This window comes from Syngnathoides biaculeatus, chromosome 5, assembly GCF_019802595.1.
Source record: "Syngnathoides biaculeatus isolate LvHL_M chromosome 5, ASM1980259v1, whole genome shotgun sequence".
In the NCBI taxonomy this organism is placed as follows: Eukaryota; Metazoa; Chordata; class Actinopteri; order Syngnathiformes; family Syngnathidae; genus Syngnathoides; species Syngnathoides biaculeatus.
In genome coordinates this window covers 18,276,211-18,292,346 of record NC_084644.1, presented here as the reverse complement: position 1 = coordinate 18,292,346, position 16,136 = coordinate 18,276,211, and the positions used below count along the sequence as shown (strand labels likewise).

General features: G+C 40.8%; 2 protein-coding genes across 11 annotated transcripts in view; both read left to right on the top strand.

The window, feature by feature from the left end:
* ubr5 (ubiquitin protein ligase E3 component n-recognin 5) overlaps positions 1-7,253 on the top strand; it is a 163,307-nt gene extending 156,054 nt beyond the window's left edge. For both annotated transcript variants that reach the window (XM_061818718.1, XM_061818717.1), the window contains exons 55-58: positions 5,813-5,926; positions 6,065-6,209; positions 6,305-6,390; positions 6,534-7,253. In XM_061818718.1, coding sequence (XP_061674702.1) covers positions 5,813-5,926; positions 6,065-6,209; positions 6,305-6,390; positions 6,534-6,746 — 558 coding nt within the window. In that variant the 3' untranslated portion in view covers positions 6,747-7,253. The remainder of the gene's footprint in view (positions 1-5,812; positions 5,927-6,064; positions 6,210-6,304; positions 6,391-6,533) is intronic.
* A 1,920-nt stretch (positions 7,254-9,173) lies between these two features.
* LOC133500427 (protein LYRIC-like) overlaps positions 9,174-16,136 on the top strand; it is a 33,589-nt gene continuing 26,626 nt past the window's right edge. For 4 of the 9 annotated variants that reach the window (XM_061819080.1, XM_061819079.1, XM_061819078.1 and 1 more), the window contains exons 1-3: positions 9,174-10,051; positions 10,257-10,379; positions 15,176-15,242. In XM_061819080.1, coding sequence (XP_061675064.1) covers positions 9,728-10,051; positions 10,257-10,379; positions 15,176-15,242 — 514 coding nt within the window. In that variant the 5' untranslated portion in view covers positions 9,174-9,727. The remainder of the gene's footprint in view (positions 10,052-10,256; positions 10,380-15,175; positions 15,243-16,136) is intronic. The other 5 variants (XM_061819081.1, XM_061819077.1, XM_061819075.1 and 2 more) reach the window with 4 other exon arrangements.

Sequence of the window (16,136 nt, the reverse complement as noted above, 5' to 3'; positions counted from 1 at the left end):
TAAGACCCACTGCCCTCATGTCTTTCTCACAACATCCATCAACCTTTTCTTTGGTCTTCCTCTCGCTCTTTTACCTGGCAGCTCCATCCTCAGCACCCTTCTACCAATATACTCACTCTCTTCCCTCTGAACATGTTCAAACCATTGAAGTTTTCTCTCTCGAACCTTATCTCCAAAACATCCAACTTTGGCTGTCCCTCTAATGAGCTCATTTCTAATCCTAAACCTCAACATCTTCATTTCTGCTACCTCAAGTTCTGCTTCCTGTTGTTTCTTCAGTGCCACCGTCTCTAATTCTTAGATCATGGACGGGCTCACCACTGTTTTATAGACTTTGCCCTTCATCCTAGCGGAGACTCTTCTGTCACATAACACACCTGACACCTTCCGCCAGCTGTTCCAACCTGCTTGGAACCGTTTCTTCACTTCCTTACCACACTCACCATTGGTCTGGATTGTTGACCCTAAATATTTGAAGTCGTCCATCCTTGCAATCTCTTCTTCCTGTAGCGTCACTCTTCCCCCTCCATCCCTCTCATTCACACCCATATATTCTGTTTTAGTTCGGCTAATCTTCATTCCTCACCTTTCCAGTGCGTACCTCCATCTTTCTAATTGTTCCTCCGCCTGCTCCTTGTTTTCACTGCATATCACAATATCTGCGAATATCATGGTCCAAGGGGATTCCAGTCTAACCTCATCTGTCAGCCTATCCATTACCACTGCTAACAGGAAGGGACTCAGAGCTGATCCCTGACGCAGTCCCACCTCCACCTTAAATTCTTCTGTCACACCAAAGACAAACCATTGTTCTGCTATTCCGCCACACCAGACTTGCGCATAAAGTACCATAGTTCCTCTCTCGGTACTCTGTCATTGGGTTTCTCTAGATCCACAAAGACACAATGTAGCTCCTTCTGAGCTTCTCTTTACTTTTCCACTCGCATTCTCAAGGCAAATAATGCCTCTGTGGTACTCTTTCTAAGCATGAAACCACACTCTTGATCACAGATACTTACTTTTGCCCTGAGTCTAGCCTCCACTACTCTTTCTCATAACTTCTTTGTGTGGCTCATCAACTTTATTCCTCTATAATTCCCACAACTCTGAACATCGCCTTTGTTCTTAAAAATCGGAACTAGTACATTTTTCCTCCATTCTTCAGGCATCTTTTCACCCGCTAGTATTCTGTTGAATAAGTTGGTCAAAAACTCAACAGCCATCTCTCCAAATTGTTTCCATACCTTCACCGGTATGTCATCAGGGCCAACTGCCTTTCCATTTTTCATTCTTTGTAGTGCCTTTCTAACTTCCCCCTTACTAAATATTACCAGTTCCTGGTCCTTCACACTTTCCTCTTCTACTCTTTCTTCTCTCTCATTTTCTTCATTCATCAACTTCTCGAAGTATTCTTTCCATCTATTTAGTACACTACTGGCACCAGTCAACATCCTTAATCACCCTACCTCTGCACATCCTTCCCATCTCTATCCCTCTGTCTGGTCAACCTGTAGAGATCCTTTTCTCCTTCTTTTGTGTCCACCCTGGTGTCCATGTCGTCATGTACCTCTTGTTTATTAGCCTTTGCCACCTCTACCTATTCCCTACGTTGCATCTCAGTGTTTTCCTTTAGCCTCTCTTCAGTCCTCTGTGTCCCGCTTCTTCTCTGCTAATCTCTTTCCTTGCATGACTTCCTGTATTTTGGGGTTCCACCACCAAGTCTCCTTCTCCCCTTTCCTACCAGAAGACACACCAAGTACTCTCTTGCCTGTCTCTCTGATCACATTGGCTGTAGTAGTCCAGTCTTCCGGGAGCTTCTCCTGTCCATCGAGAGCCTGTCTCACCTCTTTCCAAAAGCCTGCAGAACATTCTTCCTTCGTCAGCTTCCACCACATGGTTCTCTCCTCTACCTTTGTCTTCTTAATCTTCCTACCCACCACCGATCACACCCGTTAAATCACAGTGACTTCGACTGTCACAAGAACAAAGAACAACAGACACTAAATTAAGAGGAAACTATTCCTTATAAGAGTCACAGTTGTACAAAGCTGTAGCATCTTCTAGCATTTAGCTCAACGTCCCACATTATGTTAATATTATACAGATTGCCCTTACCTGTTCGCGGTTCACCGTTATAGACGACTGTGATGACAGTTGTGCAAAGGGACTAGTTTAAAGTGACGAATCGTTCGATGGTCTCCAGTATATAGTACTAAAACTAATCCTGATTGGACCAGCAGGATGTGATGGTGTGTCCCAACAACGGCGCACAACAGAAAATACCAGGTTTGCTGATCAAGAAAGCCTGGCGCAGTTGCCTAAGTCCAGCTGTAAACCATGCTTGTTGTTATTGAACATGCGAAAAGTTTTTGTTGGTAAATTCAGCTACTGTGGTTCAAAGAGGAAGGAGAGGTATAAAGCAGGAGACAGACGCTTTGTGGGCAGGAGGAGCTTCGAGAAGACTGGAGTACTACAGCCAAGGTGATCAGAGACAGGCAGGAGAGCACTTGGTGTATCTTCCAGCAGCAAATGGGAGAAGGAGATTTGGTAATGGAACCTTTAAGTACAGGAACTCATACAAAGAAAGACATTAGCTAGGAAGTGTGACACTGATAGGAGCAAGGAGAGGAGAAAAGAATACACTGAGATGCGAAGTATGGCAAAGGTAGAGGTTGCAATGTCCAAACAAAAAGCATATGAAGACATGTATGCCAGGTGGGACTTTAAAGAAAGAAAAGAATCTCAACATGTTGGCTAGACAGGGGGATAGAGATGGGAAGGATGTGCTGTAACTAAGGCTGCTTAAGGATAGAGATGGACATGCGTTGACTGGTGGCTGTAGTGTGCAAAATAGATGGAAAAAATACTTTGGAAAAATTAATGAATGAAGAAAATGAGAGAAAAGGAAGAGAATAGGGGCAAGTGTGGTGAACCAGGAAGTTACAATGCTTGGTAAGAAGGGAGTTAGAAAGGCACTAAAGAGGATGAAAATTTTAAAGGCCGTTGGTCCTGTTAGCATACCTGTAGATGGAAGCATCTTGGAGAAGTGGCTGAGGAGTTTTTGAACAGCTTGTTCAACAGAATTTTACTTTAGCTGTGTAAAGACACCTGTCCACCCCATTCAATCAATAACTTAAACCTGTAACATGACCAAGACCAAAGAGCTGTCCAAAGACAACAGAGACAAAATTGTACAACTCGAGAAATTGCCAAGACGCTTGGTGAAAAAAGGTCCACTGTTGGAGCAATCATTAGAAAATGAAAGAAGCTAAACATGACAGTCAATCTCAATCGGAGTAGAGTGGAGCCCCATGCAAGATAGCAGCTCGTGGGGTCTCAATGATCCTTAGAATGGTGAGGAATCACCCCAGTACGACACAACAGGACTTGGTCACTGACCTGAAAAGAGCTGGGACCACTGTTTCCAAGGTAACTGTTGGTAATACACTAAGACGTCATGGTTTGAAATCATGCATGGGACGGAAGGTTCCCCTGCCCGTCTTAAATTTGCCAATGACCATTTGGATGATACAGAGGAGTCATGGGAGGGGTCAGATTTGACCAAAATGGAACTTTTAGGTCATAATTCCACGAACTGTGTTAGGAGGAAGACTAATGATGAGTTCCATCCCAAGAACACCATCCCTACTGTGAAGCATGGGGGTTGTAGCATCATGCTTCGGGGGTGTTTTTCTGCTCATGCGACTGGACGACTGCACTGTATTAAGGAAAGGATGCTCGCGGCCATGTATTGTGAGATTTTGGGGAACAACCTCTTTCTGTCAGTCAGAGCATTGAACATAGGTTGTGGCTGGGTCTTTCAACATGACAATGACCCGAAGCACACAGCCAGGAAAACCAAGGAGTGGCTCTGTAAGAAGCAAATCAAGGTTCTGGCGTGGGCTAGCCAGTCTCCAGACCTAAACTCAATCAAAAATTGCCGATCAGTTTCTCAGCAACAGCCCAGAAACCTGTCTGATCTAGAGATCTGTTTGGAGGAGTGGGCCAAAATCCCTCCTGCAGTGTGTGAAAACCTGGTGAACAACTACAGGAAACGTTTGACATCTGTAATTGCAAAGAAAGGCTACTGTACCAAATATTAACATTGTTTTTCTCGGGTGTTCAAATACTTATTTGCAGCTGTATCACAAAAATAAATCGTTGAAAAAAATCATACATTGTGATTCCTGCATTTTTCTTTTTAGATTATTTCTTTCACAGTGGACATGTACCTACGATGAAAATTTCAGACCCCTCCATGATTTCCAAGTGGGAGAACTTGCAATGTGCTGAAATATTTATTTTCTTCACTGTATATCTGGATATATCTTTAGGAGCTTTGGTTACAGGATACACAGTATTCCATGAAGAGCTTTCATTTCTCTGTGACAGTTTTCGCCATGTCTTTGTCCCAAATGTATTCTCTAATTGGCTGTCTGTTGTCGTACTAGAACGGCTCCAACTACAAGAAACAAATTACTTGTGTGTTTTTAACATATTTAGCAATAAAGATGATTCTCATTCCAATTAGGGATCAGCGGTGAGCCCTTTTTGCAGTGATGGATAGGCTGACAGATGAGTTTAGACTCAAATCCCCTTTATCATGATGTTTGCAGATGACATTGTGATCTATAGTGAAAGCAGGGAGCAGATAGAGGAACAATTAAGAAAGATGGAGGAATTCACTAGAAAGGGGAGGAATAAAGATTAGCCGAAGTAAAACAGAATATATGTGCATGGATGATAGGATTGCAGGGGAAAAGGGAGCAAGGGTGGAGGACTTTAAATACTTGGGGTCAAGACTTCTCTCTCGGTGTGAGCAGGTTGATTAAATTAGAAATGAGCTCATAAGAGGGCACCCAAAATTAGATATTTTGACACAAAGTTAAGATCAAGCAGACTTCGAATGTTTAGACATCTCCAGAGGTGAGAGCATAAGTATATTGGTAGATTGGGGGTGAGGATGGAGCTACCAGGCAAGGGAGCTTGAGGAAGACCAAAGAGAAGGTTGAGGGAAGACATGAAGGCAGTTGCTGTTAGAGAGGAGGATGCAGGGGAGAGGCTTAGGTGGAAAAGGATGACACGCTGTGGCAATCCCTAACGGAACAAGCCAAAAGGAAGAGTATTGGTTGGGGACCTTCTGTACCTCTTTTGACTGTTAAAAATGTTGGATCTCTTCCAGTAGACCTTATTGCTGCCCAGCAGCTTGCAGCACAATGTGGTACTTCACGGAAGATACATAACTATAAATTCAAAGTTGCCTTTATGCTATTAAAGCCCATAAATAACCACTTATAAAACTGCAACTAAGGGGGGATTCACTGTACTTCCAAGTACTCCATGCTGAGTGAGCTTTGACTGTAGCAACATATGGACATTTTTGTATATGTCGTTGGAATGAGCACCACTTTTTGCCAAGTCAACAACAGAGACAGCGACACTGCCACCTATCTGATAGTTATGGGCTTTCCCACACGTGTGAATATTCTCAACTTGTGTGTGTGAATGTTATACTGCATTATCTATGTCTTTGTAATGTGTGCCCCCACTGAGCCACAAGCACACAAACACTTCACAAGTAGAATTGAATGTGTTAATAACTAATGATAAATGCATACATACATGTTACAAAAAATGTAAATCAAGGTAAATCTGCGTGTAAATCTCAGATGTATAAAGAATTTTGAGACAAATGTTTCTCCATTTTAAACAGCTTCTGCAAGTTCTAAAACTCCACAATGGTTCCAACATACTCAGGATAGAAGACACTTATAATTGACCTTGTTCAATGACTATTTTCTTCCTGGTCAAGGTGGAGCTTCTCTCTGGTGGTGTCAACATGCCAGTAACTCCCCTCAATGTGTATGAGTATGTGCGGAAGTACGCAGAGCACAGAATGCTTGTGGTGGCTGAGCAACCGCTCCACGTGAGTCCTTTTCCTTGAATGTGAATACACCAGTTATCGAGTGTTCTACCAACTTTAAATTTTCATCATTATAAAATACAATGGAAAAACTGCCTGTCATGTTAAGTGACACATTTTCACAAACTTTGTCCATCCAAGGCAATGAGGAAGGGTTTGCTGGATGTACTTCCGAAGAACGCCCTGGAAGATTTGACTGCTGAGGACTTCCGGTTGCTTGTCAATGGATGCGGAGAGGTCAACGTGCAGATGCTCATCAGCTTCACATCCTTTAATGACGAATCTGGTATGTCTGCTTAGTCTGGATCTCATATCTCTCTTATCATCATTACCTTACAATACAATTTTTGCTCTTGTACATTGAAATTATTTGTTCAACAGGGGAGAATGCAGACAAACTACTGCAGTTTAAGCGGTGGTTTTGGTCTATAGTTGAGAAGATGAGCATGACGGAGCGGCAAGATCTAGTAAGATCTGATTTATAAATCTACAAACATGACTGGGCCTTATGGCAAAAATGATTTCTAATAATCATTCTTAACCCAATACTGAATAAATGACCATTACAAAGGTTTTCCTGAATGTTGATACTAGTTGATTTTCTCATCAGGTATACTTCTGGACCTCAAGCCCATCCCTGCCAGCCAGTGAAGAGGGCTTTCAGCCAATGCCCTCCATTACCATCCGGCCCCCAGATGACCAGCACCTTCCCACAGCCAATACTTGCATCTCGCGCCTCTACGTGCCACTCTATTCTTCAAAACAAATACTCAAACAGAAACTCCTGTTAGCCATTAAGACCAAGAACTTTGGTTTTGTGTAGAGGTTAAACAGAAAAGTTAAAAAAGTAAAAATATATCGTTTACTGTTGTGTAATATTTACTTAGCTCCATTTTGTAGATTTATTTTTTGTCTATACAATTTTATTAAAATTCGACATATTGTCGCTATCTCCCCAGACAATATTTGTGTTGTGAACACAGTTTTTTTTTTCTTTGTATTAAACCTACATAAAAGATCTATACATCCAGAACATTCCTACATTGGCACTGTAAAATGTAAAGACCACAGCTCTGCTCTATTATCTTAAACATATGCTTCCCAGGAATTTCGTCTGACAGAAAGCTGTCTGCCGAAAACCAGCCAAAGATGATGGCATTAGAGGTATTAAAAAGAAGTCACTGTGATTATAATTTTCCTTCCCAAGAAAAGTACTATCACTGACAGTTCACTGCTGCCTTTCTGGAAAAACTTTTTTTTTTTCCTGTACAGGGGGAGTATGGAATTTCAAAATAAACTTCGATGCAAAATGTTGGACATTATTTCTTCCTGTGCACCAAGCAATTCAGATAACTACAGTAAAGATTTCAGTTAAATTGCAGCTCACAAGTAAATGATTATTTACTCACAGCTTTCCGATAACATAATGGTGCAAGACAAATTGGGATATTTTTGCACAAGATATGTTCCAAAATTGGTACCTAATACTGATTAAATTTGTCCATGGACAATAAATTATGCTGGGTATTTCACCGGATTCTGTACAGCCTCTCAGATTTTAAGTACACACTTATCAAGATAAAGCACTGCCATCTTTCAGTTAGTTACAAGGCTATACGGGATGCGCAATTTGGAAAAAAAAATCCAACCTGGCTGGCATTTCAGGAAAAAAAAAAACATTTAAAACCTGTAAATGGTACTGAACTAATTTCAGTGTGGCATTTGAAATTGTACCTGTCATCACTAAGCCATTTCAGTAAAGGATAATACTAGACTATTCTACAATGACATTTGAGTTTCTGGTCTGATGTAACTGGCCATTGAAATCTGCATAACTAACTAGCGTTAACTATAAATTTGTGATTTTAAATATAACTGCTCTATCACTTTAGGTGGTAAATTAGCCCATGGCTCATGAGAAATTTCAGTAAACTTTGATGCAGCATTTCAGAATTAAAGTCATTACATTTGTCATTAACACTCTTTCAGAGCGACCTTTTATATGTTTGTAACCATTCCAGTTGTGGCAGTTACTAACATTCCAGGACACCTCACAAGATGTCTCCTGCCCGTTGACAGTTGGGATAGGCTCCAGCACTCCCTTGTGAGGATAAGGGGGTAAAATGGATGGATGTTAAGGCAAGAGGTAGGGTACACCCTGAACTGGTTGCCAGCCGGACACACGAGACAGAAAACAGGTGCACTCGCAATCACCACTAGGGGCAATTTAGAGTCTCATGAACCCATGTTTTTGGGTTGTGGGAGGAAACCGGAGTGCCCCGAGAAAACCCACGCAGGCACGGGGCAAACGCCACATGGGCGGGGCTGGGATTGAAACCTGGACCTGAGAACTGTGACGCCAATGCTTGACAGCTGCATCACTGTGCTGCCTTCTTGCTCTACTATTTTTGTAACATTTTATTAAATTTTGTAACTTTTGCAATACATTTAGTTGAATCGTTTTTCAATTTCTTAAATTTATCTAGCGTCAATGTTAAAACTATTATGGTAGTGGTTAACAAAAATAATAAACCTTTTGGGAATTCAACCTATGCATTGACTGATGAACACTTGGGCTTGCTATGCAGCTTTATTTTGAAGCTGATCATTCTCGTGGTCAGGCCATTGCTTGTAGCTGTCCAACATGCAGCCTTTTTAAATCATAGTATTGTTTTTTTTTTAACCTTTGACTACACAATAGTTTTCACGGAGGACAACTCGTTAGCGGATCTGCCTCACATTTTTTGAGGTCAAAGGTTCAATTCTAGTCTTCCTGTGTGGGTTTTCTCTGGGTTCTTTGGTTTCCTCCCATATTCCCAAATCACGCATGGTAAGTGTACCCTGCCTCTGGCCCAAAACTGGCTGGGATAGGCTCCCGTAACGCTAATGATGATGATAAGCGGAAGGGAAGATGCTACACGAACAGAGCGGATCAAAACACTACAAGAGGGGGGGGGGGTGGGGTCATTAAAAACTCATAGGTTAGTACAATAACACGTTTCCTTCAACTTGAGAAAAAGTCACGTTAATTTTCTGGGGAAAATATTCAAGAAAGGCCAAAGCAGGTGCAAAATTAGATTTGAAACTCATTTTATTTTTATTAATTTATTATTTAATTACAGTACATGACATTCTGAAGAAGGACGTTTTGTTCAACATGACTGGTAGCGTCACGGCTTGGAAATTCTCTCATGCATAATTAATAATGAAGTTTCTTTCAGCTTGTCCCGTTAGGGGTCGCCACAGCGTAACATCTTAGATGAACGCTCATATTTGTTTGGGACAGGTTTTACGCCGGATACCCTTCTTGACTCAACCCTTCTTGGGGAGTAGAGGCCCCAGAGAGATACGAACTCACGACCCCTAGTTTACTAAACCTATGCTTTAACCACTGAGCTATGGGGCCCCCTAATGCATAATTAATAGTGTTGGACGAATTTTTTTTTTACTTCCGGTGAGTATGAACGTGGCACAATTTTGAGAGTGCGTCGTTCCTCCTCCAATCGAAGCCATATGAGGTGAATTCCTTTTGCCTGTGGACACAGTAGACGCGTTGTGGGTATGCCATATGATTAGATTCTCTTCTTGACGGGCTACGAAGCTAATTTAGTTTTTCAGAAAAAATGGACCGGTTGAGCTAGGCTAGCTGTTAGCTAGCTAGGCCAATTTGTTGAGTGAAAGCGGTGATGCATTTAATGTTCTTTCGCTATTTTTAACTAGCACTGCAGGCTAGGTGGGCTAAATTGTGAATCGTCGGTTTTTGTTTTTTCTTTTTTGTTGTTGTTGTTATTTTAAGCAACACACATGGAACAATGGAAAGAAGCGGCCTCTCAGCAGGCCAAGGTGTTCGCTGCTAGGATGAATGAACTGTTGACCAAAGGCCAGGAGTTTTTGCGAAGCGAGCTCGGTGTGGATTTGGCGCTCAAGCCGGAGCTCATTCAGCCATGGGTGATCCTCCTTGCGGCATGCACCGGCTTGGTGCTCATGCTTGCAATATGGGCCTCAATGGCTCTTTTCAAGAAGCGGCCTACAATCCCTGTCGTGCAGGACACCGTCAAGATAAAGCCAAGTGCCAGTAAATCGGTCAAATCGGAGGAGCCCAAGAAGAGGAAGAAAAGGGCGGAAAAGGCACGTATTTAAAACCGCTCATATTTTTTTTTTTTATCACAACTGTACGCTAATCCAAATTCGCTACTAATATAACACTGTGTACTAGCATTCGACTGGACCCTCCCAATAAACTTTATTTCGGCTTGTCCCGTTACAAAAGACATACTGCATTCATTTTATTGTATATTTGCAGGAATGTAGTTTTTCTTTATTTCGTCCTCAGAAAGTTCAGCCAAATGGAAGAGCTGTCACTGAGGCACACGACGAAGACGCCATAGTTAGTCAAGCTAGAGTGCCACATCAACAGCCACCTCGTCCAGAAACCAAGAGGGAAAACGCTTTAGAGGTAAACTGTGGACCAAAACCATATGATTTTCCCAAAGCCTGTTCATTTCTGCATGTCAATATAGCTGTGACCCACATCACACTCAAGTATAGACAGATATTTGAAAATCTGCTACTTCTCCAAAAACAATTAGATTAACGCTGTCAAGAGATATTCATCAACAGTACTCCTCAGACCGAAAAGTACACACAATTTTTTTTTTTTTAAATCGGCCAGATCAGAATCAGCCTTTTTTTTTTTTGGCTGATCAGCTGATTGGTTTTAATGTCATAATTCGTCAATCCAATCAGTAATATCACTGATCGGCTATGCCAAAGACATTTACTCCATGTCGTCATCAAGCGAAGTATATCTGAATCCAAAAGCTGGTTTTCTAGTCTTTATATAGTTTTTGTTTTGACATTCTATAAATATCTGATGGCCAATATAATTTAAAAAAACTATATAATGATCCAGCTAAATGGATTGCAAAAGTTAAAAATTGTAATGAAATGTTTGAAAACTACTAAAAGGTAAAATGAAAATGTATTGCACTTAAAAAACAACGAATGATCAGTATACATAATGTACTGGAATTGAATAGAAAAATAAGGCATGTAACTTTCACATTTTGAAGATTTCAGTAAGTCTTTTATGTACCACTTGAAAGGACTGTACCATAGATATGGTATCTTACTGTTTTCGTATTGTCATTTCTATATCCTCACCACACTTTGAGAACCTCTGTACTATAGAGCTTATGCATGTGATGTTACCATTTTTACGGCGCCATATTGCCGGTCAAAAAGAGCTGCTCGACAGTGTGGGAGAAATTGAACCGGAGAAGAATATTCACAATGCCCAAGACTTGTTGTGCTGTTGGTTGTTACAACACACAAGACAGATATTCAAAGAGATCATTCTATAGAATACCATCCGAAAAGACCAGAAAATATTGATGTATTTCAGCAATTAAACATGATTTATGGTGCCCACCCAAAATACGCTTACGCCTGTGTAACGATCACTTCATTTCAGGTAGGAATTATTCTACTCAATCTCAAATTCGCAAGAAGTATTTACAATGCCAAGTTGGCTCATTTGAGAACATTGCGTTAAAAAAAAAAAAAAAAACCAAAAAAACGGAGTCATCTCCAACCTAAATGAAGCGTCCACATGTTAATCTTCGTTAAACTTCTCCCCGACAGCCCTTTTTTTTTTTTTTTTTTTTTAAAATATGCATTGTTCTCAAATGAGTCCGATGCATATTTAAAAACAGAAAATAAACTGCAGGGATAGGCTTCAGCGGTTGGTCACACGGAGGTTTACGTAGGTTAACCTGTGGCCGCAACACTCTTCCGTGTATGGGGGCTGAAGCCTATCCCAGCAGTTTTTCTTTTTTTAAATACTCATTGGACTCATTTGAGAACAATCCATATTAAAAAAAATAAATTCTCTCGCGGAGAGGTTTACCGAAGTTTGTGTGGCGTGTGTACCAGGAGCCGACTCGCTGTATTTTTTTTTTTTTCAATCATAGTTAATGAATGCAAGTTTGTGTAAAACCAGGGGTCATTTATTTAAATATTGGTATTTGTATTGAAAAGATTTGAGTGGGTCAATTACTATTTGGGATTTATTCTTGATTGAGAAAAGAACCAGCAACAAAATATTTGTATGCGTCCAGACATTTATACACTTTCAAACTTTTATGTGTAAATCTCAACGACTTACTCACCAGATACATGTGTAGATCCACTGGTCCAAGACAAGCGGAAGCGGGTTAACAGTCCAATTTCTTATCGGCGAAAACATCGATTTTGGCATTAAATGTGGGTCCTCTATGCCAAGTGTCTCATTTTTTTTCCACTACCTTCATTTACTATCACCTTCTAAATGTTTAACGGTATCGGACAAAACTCTGGGCGTCGTGCTATAAGAAGTATTTTTGCGTAATCTCCAACCGACTTAGCATTGAAGAATGGTTTGTTGGACCGGCACTTCCGGCCGGAGACATGATTTGATTATGTAGGTGCCACGAGCTCTATAGACTATCCCAGGAAGTTTCTTCTAAATCTAAAGTTTTGTCAAACCAAAATTTGGATTCTGTCTGTGGTGTTGACGACTACTTTAAATTCCTTTTGACATTTTTAAATCATCCATCCATTTTCCGAGCCGCTTATCCTCACAAGGGTTGCAGGAGTGCTGAAGCCTATCCCAGCTGTCAGCAGGCAAGAGGCGGGGTACACCCTGAACTTGTTTCCACCCAATCGCAGGGCACATGGAGACAGACAAGAGTTGCACTCACAATCACACCTAGGGGGAATTTAGTGTCCAATTAATTAATATTTTTGGGATGTGGGAAAACACCAGAGTACTCAGAGAAAAGAGATGTGGAGAAAAAACTGCTCAAACAAGATGTCTTAAGCAGCTCGAACTCCAAGAAAACATTGCACTTTCATAATTCCAGTGTCAGACTACTGCAATAAAGTACCGCATCCCGTTTTTTTACGATCATTGGGCTTTATCTGGTCAACTCAAATGCGACCGGATACACTTGTTTGCGTGATGATGACAACACAACTGCATCGCGTAGACTGTATTATAGGAAGAAAATAGGTAGAATACGTGTTAGTGGTCACCAATGCTCAGGACGTTTATTTCAGGTTTGCTTGAGGTATGTTCATATACATTAGGGGCTTACAAGCAGACAACAATTCATTACGTAGCAGAGCAAGCTAGCGCTACTGCTTGTGGTTGTTTGCAAACATGCTGCTGTTGTGTTGAACACATCATCTCACCAAAGCAGTGAATTCCAACATTTTGTGAGCCAAAGCACAAACTGTACTTGACAGTTGAAAAATCTCATGGCAAGCCAGCAAACAAAAATGTCACAAAAAGTCGATCCCATAATTTCTGGACTATAAACCGCGACTTTTGTCACGCGCTTTCAACCCTGCGGCTTATGCAATGATGCAGCTAATATATGCATTTTTCTAACAGACTCCAGGGGCGCTCGAATAGAACAGGTAAGAGTGAGACAGGTGGAATATATATCTCGGGAAAGACACAAGTTTAATGTAACTTCACGCTTTGTGCATGAATAAAATTAGCATGAATAGACCCTCATCACGGAAAATGCAAGAAGAAATGCATTTGATGCAGATTTCAAGTTAAAACCAATCAAGCTGGCCAATAAGGAAGGGAACAGCTGCTGCACGTAATGCATAAATGAATCGATGGTGAGACGCTGGAAATGGCAGCGGGAACTGGAGCAATTTAAAAAGACAAAAAAAGCTTTCAGAGGTAATAAAAGCATGTAGCCTAAGCCGGGACTTTTAGCGGTATGTTTTTTTACCCGGCCGTCTTAGTGCTGTGTTACTACTGTATTGCTGCTGTGTTACTGCCGCATCACAGGCTTGTTTGGAAAGAAAACCTAAGGTATATTATTAAAACTTTAAAAACTCTTTCTTTGTACCATCTTTATTTTAAAAAATATCATGTTACAGTTTGGGCACATGTGGCTTATAGACAGGTGCGGGTTGTGTACGTCCAAAATGGTTTTACCTTTAAAAATGTACTGAGTGAGGCTTGTGACCAGGTCCGGCTTATAGTCAAGAAATTACGGTACAATAATTCCTGTATGTACTTACTGTATTACTACCATCAATAGACTATTAATTTGTTCTGTAAATAAATGGATGAACAAAGATACATTATTTTAAGTATTTTTTTTGCGCAATTAAGTACATGCATATTTCCAGTAAATGAACAGGTCATTTAAATAAGTCATTCACATTGGTTATCGCTTATCTTTTCTTTTTTTCTATTTCTTTTTTTTTTTTTTTTTTTAAACTCATCAGCCCCAAATATCCTGATGGTGTAAAGGAAACTGAAAAGCTAGGCCTCTTGGTTGATCGGGAAGACGGAGAAATACTTCCATACACAGGACCAGCTGGAAAGCACTGCCCTCCTTGTGTGGAGTTTTTCCTGTGCCTGCACGGGTTTTCTCCGGGCACTCTGGTTTCCTCCCACATTCCAAAAACATGCAACATTAATTGGACACTCTCAAATGCCCCTAGGTGTGGTTGTGACTGGGGCTGTTTGTCTCGATGTGCCCTGCAATTGGCTGGTAACCAGTTCAGGGTCTACCCCGCCATCTGCCTGTTGACAGCTGGGATAGGCTCCAGCACTCCCGCAACCCTTGTGAGGATAAGCGTAAAAGAAAATGGATCGATGTTTCTATGTTGCAGAATAAAATTGATAACCAATTAACAGGCCGATTTATAAAAAAAAAAAAAAGTCCCTTAACATTTACAACAATAAAGAGAGTAATCCCCTTGTGCAGGTGTTCCTAATGTGGTTGAATGTATTTTGTTGATCCTGTGAAGAAGAAAAGTAATCGGAGAGGACATGCTATGCCAATGTCGCCTTTCAGTGATTTCACCACCGCAGCTACCCGTGTTAGGTTTCAGTGTTAACTCGAACCTGCAGATGATGAAAACCTCCAAGGTTTTGTCAGCTGTCTTAAGTCAATGCGAGTCCTTCAATAATGTTTCTGTGATGGAATTATGTAACAAAATGTCAAATAGGTGATAATCTATTTAGTTGTGCGGCTAGTGTTGATGGATTCGGGCTTTTGGAATTATTAAAAGGAGCTATACCCTGTGTATGTAGCTTCACCTATAAATAAACTTAAAATGAGTGTGCTTTTTTTCTATTTTGTGCCGATTAAAGTCCTATATGCTTCTGCCTAGTGTAATATAGGTCATTTTCCTACAAATTAAATTGTCTTTTTAATGACATATCTCATCTTCTAGACAAAGAGGAAAGTCAAACAGGCAGTGACGGAAACTGTGACAGCTGTCGGAAAAGAGCCAGAAGAAGGTAATCTACAATAACTAGTGTTCATTAACAAGAACGACAATGACAAATGTTGGTTGTGGACAAACTCTGTGTTATTGTTAAATTAGGCCAGATGTTTGAGTCATCCAATGTGTTTTTCAAACAAATATTCCATAAATGTTTGTAACGTGTTTATTAAAGGGCAATTCTGGTTGTTTGGATTAAAAATGTATCTAATAGTTCATGTCATATATACTGTACCTTGGCAATCTGTTAATCCTCTCCCATTTAATGGTGTTTTGAGAAGATTTTTATCAGCAACTAAGAAATTGCCAAGTAGCTTGGTGAAAAAAGGTCCACTGTTGGAGCAATCATTAGAAAATGGAATAAGCTAAACATCAGGGTCAATCTCAATCGGAGTGGAGCCCCATCCAAGATATCACTTCGTGGGGTCTCAATGATCCTTAGAAAGGTGAGGAATCAGGCCAGGACTACACGACAGGACTTGATCAATAACCTGAAAAGAGCTGGGACCACCATTTCCAAGGTGACTGTTGTTAATACACTAAGAACCCATGGTTTGAAATCATGCATGGCACGGAAGGTTCCCTGCTTAAACCAGCACATTTCAAGGCCCATCTTAAATTTGCCATTGACCATCTGCATGATACAGAGGAGTCATGGCAGAAAGTTTTGGGGTCAGATTTGACCAAAATGGAATTTTTAGGTCATAATTCCACTAATCGTGTTTGGAGGAAGATTAATGATGAGTTCCATCCCAAGAACACCATCCCTACTGTGGGGGTGTTTTTCTGCTCATGGGACTGGATGACTGAACTGTATTAAGGAAAGGATGCTCACGGCCATGTATTGTGAGATTTTGGGGAACAACCTCTTTCTGTCAGTCAGAGCATTGAAGATAGGTTGTGGCTGGGT